The sequence below is a fragment of the Cricetulus griseus genome, chromosome 2 (assembly GCF_003668045.3).
Source record: "Cricetulus griseus strain 17A/GY chromosome 2, alternate assembly CriGri-PICRH-1.0, whole genome shotgun sequence".
NCBI classification, from domain to species: domain Eukaryota; kingdom Metazoa; phylum Chordata; class Mammalia; order Rodentia; family Cricetidae; genus Cricetulus; species Cricetulus griseus.
The window spans coordinates 305,224,769-305,236,988 of record NC_048595.1 but is presented as its reverse complement, the minus strand read 5'-3'; the positions used below and the strand labels follow the sequence as shown (position 1 = coordinate 305,236,988).

Sequence of the window (12,220 nt, the reverse complement as noted above, 5' to 3'; positions counted from 1 at the left end):
CTATAAATTTTTAGGTTTTGTTTATGTTAGTTTCTTTTTGCCTATTATACTACCCTTTCCTATTCTGATTATGAAGGGATAAAAATATAGTTGTACTTTTCCTGAAGCATTGAACTTCTGGGTCAGAATTAGTAAAATAAACTTTAGTAAGAAGAAGTGAACATTACCAAGTGTCTGCAGAAGAATAATAAAGAATAGTCCAATATAAGATAAGGGGTTATTACCTAATATGAACACAGAGAATGAAACAAAAAAAAGTCAATTCATTATAAAAAGCATAGTGTGTGGTAGCTAAAAAGCAATAGAGTCATAATGCAAATTAATCATTCTAAGAAATATAAGTGGTTTTTACTCTAATATTCAGTATAATTTTATACAGTAGGCTTAAGGGAAGTTAGTGAATTCCTTGCAGATTGAAAAGCCTTTGGACAGTGTCTAGATAATGAAGATGTGTTTAGTATTTGCTTGGTCATTGATTTAGGGAATTCTCTCTGAAATTCTAACTAGGATTGTCTAAGTACATTCACATTTTTAAGTCTCACCTCTAGATTGTATGCTCCATGAAAAGGCATCTTTTTCTTGTTGGTGTTGTTTTAACTCACTGTATAGCCCATTGCCTAGATTACTCTATGGCATCTGTAAATTTTAAGTAGATGAATGCAACTATCTCCATGCCTATAGTGGTCCCTCTTCTTCATACTCTTGGCCTGTTAGGCTGCCTTGTGAAACTTAATTTGTTGTTACTAGCCCCGTTCAACTGTCAACCTCTTTTGTATGTTTGTTTTTGGCAGAGATTTTGTTTTCAGATACTTTTTTTAAGGCCATATTGTTTCTACTGTTGTTTTCACAGTATTCATTGGTTCTATATTACCTTGTAAGACAACTTCTTTAAGGACAGCAATTATAATATTCATTTTGTAGTTTTTATAGTAAGCATTCATTGACTGTTTGATTTTAGTCTGACTAAATACTTAGTGAGGACCTAATTAAGAGAAGTCCTTGCTAATATTTTTTTCTCTTATTTTCCTTCATTATCAGTTCCTTGAAAACTTAGTGTAAGCTGCTACAACTACAGTTCAGTATATACTCAGTGAAAACTATGAACTTAGTTATTAGCCTCTGTTTGGGGTGGTGGTGATGTTATAGAGAATTACTTAGACTTTAGTAAGATAGTCACTATAGTGGAATGAATAATACTAATGATAGAATAGCTTTAAAACCTGGAGTACAGACTAGAGTAAGATAAAGTTTAAAATGACAGAAAGAGAGATTTGTGTTTATATTTGTATTTCCCAGAAAAGAAAGTGCTCACATTTTAGTGTCTATGTGTTTGACTATAAGGAGGTAGCAGTTGAGGTAGTTTTCCTTAATGACTTGGTTTTTAAAATAGGTAGGTAGCAATGAATTAAAGGACATTCTGATAGTAACATTCATAACAGAATGCAAACTACAGTAAAGAGGTGAAATAGATTAGCAAATGTGTGACCATGGCATAGACACCCAGAAAGTATGAGTCAGGGATTACATACTTGAGGCCTATGGTTAAGGGCATTGGTTGTAAAATGAGGGATCTGTAGACAGGAGTGAAGGTAGTAAAGGTTTCGCATTAAAATTGTGTGTCCATTTGGTTTGTTTATTCTTAAGTGCACATCTACAATTGACACTAATGATTTTAGAGAGGTTGGAGTGGGCACAGCAGTAATTATACTGTAGTTGGGCTACCTTAATAGCTTGTGAAAAGAAATGAAAGGGTCTGATTTAAACTGATGGCAAGAGGAAGAGGAGAGAAGAAAGAGAACTATGTAGGGATAGTTCTTGAACAGAAACATCTTTTCTCCTAACCCAGCTATAAAAAGTATAGAGATAGTTTTGAAGATCAGATTCTTAGAAATTTTAATGAAATTAGATTAGGATTTAATTTTATATAATTAAAAATTATGCTGTCTTAATCTCTTCCCTTTAGGGCCGGGAAGAAGATCCACACGAAGGCAAAATGTGAGTTTGTATTAATTATTAAAAGGAAAAAAATGTTAAATTGTAAATTAGAATAATAGTAAAAAACAATGAATTTTAGACTGATGTATTTTTTTTAATTTGGTTCAGAGAACTGATATATAAATATCTTTTAAGGATCTAGTACTAAATTCTTAGTTTAAGCAAGCAGTAGCCTATACCTATATACAAATCTCATATCCCCAAGCAAATGCCTTCCCAAGTAAATGTTGTGTTTGCATCTTAATGACCAGCACGCCTCCTCCCATTTCTCTTCATTTTCTTAGTAATGAGTTTTGAAACTCAGTTTTTATCATGCATATGTGAGTGAACTTTTGACAATTTTAGTATAATCCAGCAAGGTCTTTTAACGTAAACTTTTTAGACTGCTTTTATATATACAGGATTCCTTTTAAAATTTTAACCTTCAGTCGTATTCTATTTTATTCATATTATTTTAGTATTCTATTTTATTCATATTATTTTAGTAGAGTACTCATCTGTTATCTTTTCAGTGCATTTATTTCATAAGCAACCTGTCAACATTTATAGATGGAATTTAAAGCTTGCCTCAAATGTTTTATTTTCTCTTCTCTAGCCATTAGAAGAGGAAATACATTTGACTGAATATTCAATATGTAGTTTTTTATTATCTTTTGTTTTTTCTTAATATATGTCTTATGTGTATGTTCTTATATTATTACTCCATATGGATACAACTATACCTAGTGAATAGTTTTTGAAATTTGTGTCAGCAGTTTCAAATTCTAATTAATGCTTGAAGGAATCAAATTCATAACAAAAGTAGATTGTAGGTGTGTGTGTTAATATATGAATATGTGTTTATGTACATATACATATATATATTATATTCCTATTTTTCTCCAAACACAATAATTCTGATCTTCATTATATAACATCTTCATAGAAATCATAATGCAAAGAATCATTTATTTTCCTCGTCAGAAGACAGCAGTCTGAGTTACTGTAGCAAATGGCAATTGATATTCATTGTTTAATATTACTCATTATGAGATGTAAAAACCTTCAAGTTTTTTAAGGTGACCACTCTGTCTAGTTAATGTGTTCGGGAATGTAAATTCATGGGGCAAGTGAGATGTTTCAACAGATAAAGGCATTTATTGCCAAACCTAATGACCTAAATTCAGTTTCCAGGACATGCATGGTGGAAGGGTTGTGCTTATCATGTGCTTATCATGGTATCCACTCATTTAAACACATACACGTGCACACACTATGAATCTGAATTTAGTATTACAAAATTCTTTAGATTTTCAAGAGAAAGTGTAAATTCCCTTGTATCCCTGTTGTAACAGTATAGACAGATCTAAGATACTAGTAAATATTTAAAACTTCATTTTTTTAATGTCGAGTGTAAGACTTAACCGGGAAGTTTTATATTAATACATGTTAGTGTTTTATTTTTCTGACCTTTATACTTATGTGGTATTTAGCATAAGTTAAATTTGTATTGATTTATTTTATGTATGTGCCTACTCTCAAGTATTTAAAATAAAGATTTAGGCAGTGAAGTATTATAAATTCCTTTTGAGATTAAATATAGCTAGTATGACCAACTTCATTTCTTTGTGCTTCATATTTTCTGTGTGGACGGTACTGAGTTCTAGTAGATTTTTCTTCTAAACTATTTATTGATGTGCACCTTCTTTTCAGTCATAAATAACTTTACTGTAGTCATTCTTAGATATAGCAGCCACCTTCTTTTGTTCTGGGCACTCCAAATTATTAGTTTCTTCAGTCAATATTCAATACTTGGTGGTTTGTCTAAAAGACTTATCAGATAGTACCACTTTGTCAACTAGAATCCCAAAGTGATGGATCCTCTGTTAACCGTAGTTCAGCAGAGCTTCAAAAGATGACCTGTGATGCCTGTCTCCTGTACCTTTCATTAGTCTTACCATCTCCCTCTTTCCTTTTTAAGCCTTTTTAATGCATGGCTTTATTTCTTATGCTTTTATTAGGCTGCTTCCCAGACAAGGATTACTCTTCAATTGTTTATGTATTTATCTATCTTAGTAAATTTAAGTTCAGAGAATCTTCATGTTGTTCCTTACATATGTTGAAGACTTGATACCTGTCTCCATTACTCTTCAAACTCCCCAGCACAAACTCATCACTGTACTTAACTGTAGTTTTACACTGTTTTGTTGCTTTATTTTCCCCCCCCTCTAACCAGTGTCTAGACTTCTTAAGAGCAAGGGCTTTTATCTTTATCTTTATCACAAATCATGTCATTGAGTTATATTAGTCCAGTGTCTTGTGTGTGTGTTGTGTGTCGTCCGTCCGTGTCCCCGTCCCGTCCATCCCCTGTCGCCCCCCCACCCCCAAGACAGGGTTTCTCTGTGTAGCTTTGGAGCCTATCCTGGCATTCTCTCTGAAGACCAGGCTGGCCTCGAACTCACAGAAATCCACCTGCCTCTGCTTCCTGAGTGCTGGGATTAAAGGAATGTGCCACCAACGCCTGGCGAGTTATATCAGTTTTATACAAAATGACTCCAGGAAACCTTATTACTCCTTTGCCTCTAGGCTATTTTCTTAAGTTTTAAAGATGAATAATATTTTTGAACTTTATTTAATTTTTTAAAACTCTCTGGATTTTATTTTTCCTGGCTAGAAAGCTATAGGGTTGGTCTTTGATGCCATCAAGCATTCTCCTAGAATATAGAAATCCACTCTAGCTTGTGTACTAAATTGTAGTTTAGTCCTAACATGAATGCAATATGTAACCTCAAACATTTTAAAGCATTCTGGACTGTATTGTTCCCTTTTCATTATTCATGTCTGCTCTGAGAGCATCAAGAAATTTGAGTTAGTAAGTTAATGGATGGAATAATGTTTTAAAGCTTACTTCTTCACATTTACTTGAAAATTAAGTTGTATTTTAACTTTCCCCAGTGATAGGATGGTTAATTTGAAGCAGAGTAAACAACATTACGCCTGTAGCACTGCACCTGAGAACACTTGTGTTTTCTGTCTTGTAGTATGTGTACTTTACACCTGAAACCTAATACAAGTCATTGTAGACTATATGAAGACTCAGCAGAGTGGCAGGGATGTGATCTGAGATTCCCAGTGAGAGAAAATGGGATTTATTGTAAATAAGAGGAAAAACTTAAGAACTTTGGCTTTTAAATAATTTGATGTATTTTATTTTTGAGACAAAAGTCTCACTGTATGGTCCTGGCTGGCCTGAATTTATAGTTATCTGCCTGCATTTGCTCCCAAGTGCTGGGATTAAAGGCGTGCAACCCCACTCCTGATCATTAAGTAATTCTTTTAACGTTATTTTGTGAAAAAGTAAATACTAAATACTTGAAATTTTATTATGCCATATTTTCAACCATTACAGTTTACAATAAATTCTAAATGTTTAATTCCAGAATACAGATTATAAAATACTTTAGCAGTCTAGTTTGATAGGCTTTTAGTTCAGAATTAAAAATAGTTTTAGTTCTTTCTGTTGGTATGTACTTGTTCTTGTGTAAACATTTTCATTTATTGGGAGAGATCTTATGTTAAAAGAAAGTTAATTTTGAAAGAAACATGAGAAAAAATGATTTAGTTCTATCTTGTATCATTTTCCCATTCCCTACAAGCTGTCCAAGGAAAAATAGAGCTATGATATAAACATACTACTACAACTAAAATCAGTGCTTTGTCAAATATTATAATTAATATGGAAACTGTAGTTTATATTTGACAGTTCCTAGTTTTACTGTACTTCATTGAAGTAAAGCATAGTAAGTTTCCAAAAATATAACAAAAATGTAATGATGGAAATTTGACCATTTCTATTACATTTATTTCATGTCAGCTTGACTTATATTTTACTTACTCTGAGTATATGAAAGCAGCAGCAGCTTGTGGACTTTTGATTTACATGTCAAATTTGTTTTCCTTTAAGATGGTTCCATGGGAAGATTTCCAAACAAGAAGCTTATAACTTACTAATGACAGGTACCTTTGTATTCTTTAATGTCTTTATAAAGTATAAAATTGAAACAGCCTTTTTTTATGTACTTTGCTTTCATTTAGCATTTGGTTAATATTTATGCATATTATAATTTGTTCCCAATACTTGGAAGCTAGTATTTTTCTGGTTTTAAGTTAAAACATACATGTATAATAAACGCTTGTGAAGTATATTTTTCTTCTTCCCTAACTTCTGGGCCTATTTCATTCCCCATGTGTTACAGCTTATGATCTTGTGGTACATTTTTGTTTGTGTATATCTTAGAAGAGTGCACAACGTACTTTTTAATGTTAAGAAATATATTAAGAAAACATTTCAAATTTACAAATACAAATTTTTGTCATTCCTTTTATTGATCATTTGATTTCTAGTCTATAAATTGAAGAATACCATGTTATCATTTTTTTTTTAAATTCATTCATAATGTACTTTTTTCAAGACAGGGTTTCTCCGAGTAGTACTGGCTGTCCTGGAACTTTATCTGTTTACCAGGTTGGCCTCCAACTCACAGAGATCTACCTCCCTTTGCCTCCTGAGTGCTGGGATTAAAGGAATGCACTAATATAATTCTTGTATTATTTGTGTTCATGGTGGAATTACATAATTGAGCCTTATTTAAATTATATTCCTAATTTCTGTGACTGTTACAGGAAAATGCAAATTAAGTTTGTTTACATTAACAGTTTATTTAAAGCAGTAATTCTCAATTTATGGGTTGTGACCACTTTGACAAACCTCTTTCACCCAAAATACTTAGATTATAAATCATAACATTAGCACAATTACAGTTATGAAGTAGGAATGATACTAATTTTATAGTTGCGGTGGTTCAAAACATGAGGAACTGTACTAAAGGTTGCAGCATTAGCAAGGTTGAGAACCAGTGATTTAAAGTAACAACTATGTTACTTTGTTCTTTGTTGTTGACTATTCATTGCTAAGTTAATATAACTAGCAGGTATTTATTAGTAAGGTATGTCTGACAAAGATTGGGGACAAACTCAATCTATTCTATGTATTTACATGTAGGTCTGGAAAAACTGGTAGTTCCTGAATTTTATAGGGTACCCTGAAAATAGGTAACTATAGTAAATAAATACTAAATCATAATATCTAATCTTAGTTTGTAGAAGATGTCATTACATTTTAAATCAGTGACTTACTTTCATATAGGATTTGAGGCAGTTCTTAAAGTGCTTAATGTATTAACCTGCACTAAGTAGGTTCAGAAAAAAGTTTAAAACATGCCAATGCTAGACATAGAGATCATGCTTAAACCAGAGTGCTAAGTCATCAGCTTTATGGGTGGAACCAAAAATACGCATTTTAGTGAGTTGTTGGTGTAGGTTTATGTTTCAATATTAAATCACCAAGTTCTTGAAGTATCCATGATTTTCTTAGGTGTGTAAACATTAAAAGAATCTAAACATATTTCTTAGATTTGTTTGTATTTTTTCTCATTCATATACTCTTTTTGAAAGAGTGGACAATTTACCAAAATGACACAAGCACATTCATGTATAAATTTAAACATGATTCCCATCTTACATTGAAGAAGAAACAGAAAGTATCATTGTCACCGAGAGTTTTCTTTGTCATATATTAAATTGTACAGTTTATACAGATTTTTATTATTTGCTTATATACTTTTTTGTATTGCTCACCAATTTACTTGATAGCAAGAGCCTAACGTGAATGAATGATTAGAATCATAACTCATTACATGTGATACTGTGTTAGTTATGCTTTCTTACAAGAGTCAATTTCTAATCTTTCTGTTAACCAATACTTAACCGCAAAGGAAACATTATAGTGTTAGGGGCCATTGCTAATTGAAGAAATTATTTTTGTGTACCTTTTCAGGATGATACTGAGTAAAATATCATATGTGTTTATTGACTATGGATGATATGCTCACATACTTAAGTTATTTTAAACCTGCCTTTGTAAGTGCTTATATAGTTATATTACAGTTTTACTTTTTAATCATTAATTGGAAATTGAGAGATAGTGTAGACTAATTGGTAAAATTTAACTTTTGAAGATCCTCTTTAGGAGATTAACATTTGATGTAATATAGTTACTGTCACTGTCAGGTCGTTCTTTCTGAGAAGGATAGAGGCCTGACTGCAGACTTTCAGTTCCATATGTTTAGGTAATAAAACTAGTTAAGATACACCAGGAATAGTATGTGTGGTTGTAAATCATAAAATGAAAATACGAAACACTGTCTTAAAGTTTTATAATAAAAATTTTTATGTGGTTATGACTTTGAATGTACTTTCTAATTAGATTAGTTAACATATTTTCTTTTTATTTGATAGAGTATAAAGCTAACAACTTAACTTTTACAGTTGGCCAAGTCTGCAGCTTTCTTGTGAGGCCTTCAGATAATACTCCTGGTGATTATTCCCTGTATTTTCGGACTAATGAAAATATTCAGCGATTTAAAATTTGTCCAACACCAAACAACCAGTTTATGATGGGAGGCCGATATTATAACAGGTAAATCATGAAACAGTTTAAATTATCTTTAGTTGTGGTAAAAATAGTTGGACTCAAAAATATTTAAAATTTTAATATAATAGCAGTATCTTATCTGAGATTTCTTTAAACAGTGTCAAACATGAATATTAATAATTTGTCTACTCCCAAATGTCTTACTGTTTAATAAAATATTTCTGTATAACTATTTGTTAGTAATTCCCCAGGAGTCATCTGATTTTTAAAAATGTCATTATATAATTGGATTATTCTCTGAAGTTGATACTTTCTGTATGTCATGATTAGTTTCCACTTCTCAACTTCTGAGAAAACTTTGTCTTAAAATTTATAATGAGTTTTAGTTGCTTGCTTAGGAAAGTAAATTAATAAAGGAAACTGTACGATACAGAGTGGCAGTATTCTTTGGGAAAAGAAAAGGCTGGATGAAACTTTTGCCTACTTTGGTAATGAAAGTACTGTTGTTTCCTCTTTGGGGGGCTGGCATAGTCTTGCTTGTAAAATACATTTACCTGCTTAACTTGTTAATAATGAACTAGTATTTCCAGTATCAATTAGAATCCCGTAAATTCCAATCTTGAGTTTCAAGTTCATAAAGCTCCAACAGCTGTCTTATCTGGGAAAAAAATAATAATCCAGTGATAAGATATTTTGCTTATAAGAAGTTTAGTGGACAGTTAAAAAACATTAAATGAAAGGTGTAATTTTGCACATTTGCATACCTCATCATATTAAGCTACCTGAGTACCTTGGTTTTAGATATCTTTACCTAGAATCTAGCTTGCTAGAATTTTAATTTGTCTTAAATTAGATTTTCTCATTATCAAGGTTCTGGGAGACTTGGAACATACATTTGAAAGTATACATATGCACTAAATTACTAAATATCCAAATTGAGATTTTTTTTTTTAATATTGTCTTGGTTAGAGTTATATTAGTCTGAAGAGAGACCATGACCACAGCAACTCTTATAAAGGAAAACATTTAACTGGGGCTGGCTTACAGTTCAGAGGTTTATAGTCTATTATCATCATGTCAGGATGCATGGTGTTGTGTAGACAGAAATGCTATTGGAGTGGTAGCTTAGAGTTCTATATCTTGATCCACAGAAGCAGAAGAGAGAGTGACACTGGACCGGGCTTGAGCTTCTGAAACCTCAACGCCCACACCCAGTGACATACTTATTCCAACAAGGCTAAACCTAAAAATGCTACTCCCTGAGACTATGGGGGCCATTTTCATTCCATCTACCATGAGGATGTACTGATTTACATAGGATTATTTATTTTAAAGATTATTTTGATATAAACTTCTTTATAAAAATGGAAAATATTTTAGAACTTTGGACTCTTGATAAATTTGTAAAGGTAGTCTTTGTAATTAGAGACCATAAGGAACAAGAAGAAAGAAATTCAGAGAGTTTTACACATTTCTACTAAATTATTAGAGTGCTTGCAAAATAATAATTAAAAATCTCTACCACTCCTCAATCTGACTTTCTGACTTTCATTTTCTATGGATATATTAATCTTAAAATGCTTAGGTTCTTGTTTCTAATTTTGTTTGTTCAATTCTTTGAATGAAATCTGAGTAAAGGGTCATAACATAGCTCAGAGAGCCAAAAAACATGTTCTATGCAAGCCTGACAACATGAGTTTGGTTCCTGGAACCCCTGGTGGGAAGAGAGAACTAATTCTAAAACGCTGCCTTCTGACCTCTACACATATATATGCCTTCATGTACCCAAAATATAAAAATAAAAAGAAGGCCCAAAATTATGTGGCTGATAAACAGAAAAAAAAAAAAACCAAAAACCTTATTTGTAGTATTTCCTAAGAAGTAATTTAAAAGAAAACACACATTTGCTATTATTTAGATATGAGTATCTGATATAATATTCATTAGATGTAACAGAGGCACACTGTGGCATTCTGTTTTCCCATTTAGACTTTTTGCTTTGTTTCATGAAGTAACTACTGAGCAACAGCTTTGATATAGTTCTAGAAAAGGAGAGTCATTAGCACCAAACTGAATTCAGCATACATTTATTGACTAATCTATTTAGTGAAATCTACTGTGCTGCATACCAATTAAAGAAAAAAATACCATTTCTACATTATTAGTGCTCTGAACTGTTATAAAGGATGGTGTTCAAGTTGTGATAAATTGAAAGAAAATACAAATAGGCATGGAAATCACTAAAAAGGGTATAATTTAGATAATAGTAAAAAGTATGATTTTAGTAAGACATTGAAGATTAACACTTTTGTAGTTCAGGAAGAAATGCACACAGTTTATGCAGTCAATACTAAATTCAAGTACATGACATGTGTCTTTAGAAATTCGTTTTATAAATAAGTCCCCTCCCAGTGGCTACAATAACTGAAGAAAATAGCTTTCTCTTCTGTAGCCACTGTTGATTGCCCATAGAACCTATAGACTCTCATGAGCCCTCCCTTCTCCATTTCAGGGTGATTGGAGAATGAATCTTGGCAGTGGTGTATAGTTAGTAGTTGAGAGTTCATGAATGCAGTGGCCATGCCATCTCTGGAAGACAGAGTATACATAGAACACTGTACCCTTTCATTCAGTTCTTACATTCTTTCTGTTCCCTCTTCCACAATGTTCCCTGAGCTTCAGAGGGGGAGATAAGATGTCGAACTATAGCTGAATGTTCAGCAAACAATGTTGTGAGTTTCAGCAGTAACTATTTTGCACTGTAAAAAGAACCTTTGACTAAATCTGACAACAGCACTAATCTGTGGGAATGAACACAATTAATTAGAATTAGTTTTTGAGAAAAGCCTTGGCTGTCATGGTACACTATAAATCAGTCTCACCTTACTTGAACTTACAAAAATCCACCTGCCTATGCTTCCCCAGTGCTAGTTTAAAGGTGTGTTCTATTATGTTTGGCTAGGAAATGTGGATGTAAATCCTGACCACTCCTCTGAACAGCAGCTGTAGCCTCTTCCCTGCTGGAGCCTATGGCACTCAACCATGGCCTTGATCACAGTGACAACTGTATAGGCAAAATTATATTAGTTTTTCTTTTTCTTCTTTTGACTTGTATTTTCACCTAACTATTCATGTGTTATGACATAATGACATTCTAAACAAAAACAAATGTATAAGTGATTTGGTGACAGAAGTTCTTAGTTTATCATTTGCTAAATAGATGCCATTTCTGTTCTTCATGTGTGTGGAGGGTTGTTTTTAAAAAAACAAAAAAAACATAACTTGTAATCATTTTCTCACTGAGTGTCACTTTCTGAATATGGACTGTAGTGGACTGTGTGTTTGATATATATGGAAACTAAAACCTTTAGCTTGCATATTCTAACCTATAAATCTGTATTTGGAACATTTCGACTTTTATAAAATGATTTGACTATTATAATACTTTATTATATGAATATATTCATATTATATGCTATCAAAAACTACTTATGAATAGATAATCCTTTACTTGATTTCTAAAAAATTTATACAGTTATTTATTTTAACAGTATTGGGGACATCATAGATCACTATCGGAAAGAACAGATTGTTGAAGGCTATTATCTTAAGGAACCTGTACCAATGCAGGTCAGTATTATTTTTTTCTTGCTTGAAATAATTTACATCTTGTTTTAAAAATAATGTTGTGGTTATATAAGCATTAATTCTGCTAAAACTAGATAATATTTAAAATTACAGATTATTTTAATT

The 12,220-nt window shown here is 32.0% G+C and overlaps 1 protein-coding gene across 2 annotated transcripts in view; it reads left to right on the top strand.

The window, feature by feature from the left end:
• Positions 1–12,220, top strand: part of Rasa1 (RAS p21 protein activator 1) — a 79,725-nt gene that overhangs the window by 37,721 nt on the left and 29,784 nt on the right. For both annotated transcript variants that reach the window (XM_035440484.1, XM_027401780.2), the window contains exons 6-9: positions 1,964–1,995; positions 5,939–5,991; positions 8,362–8,512; positions 12,019–12,097. In XM_035440484.1, the coding sequence (XP_035296375.1) occupies positions 1,964–1,995; positions 5,939–5,991; positions 8,362–8,512; positions 12,019–12,097 (315 nt within the window). The remainder of the gene's footprint in view (positions 1–1,963; positions 1,996–5,938; positions 5,992–8,361; positions 8,513–12,018; positions 12,098–12,220) is intronic.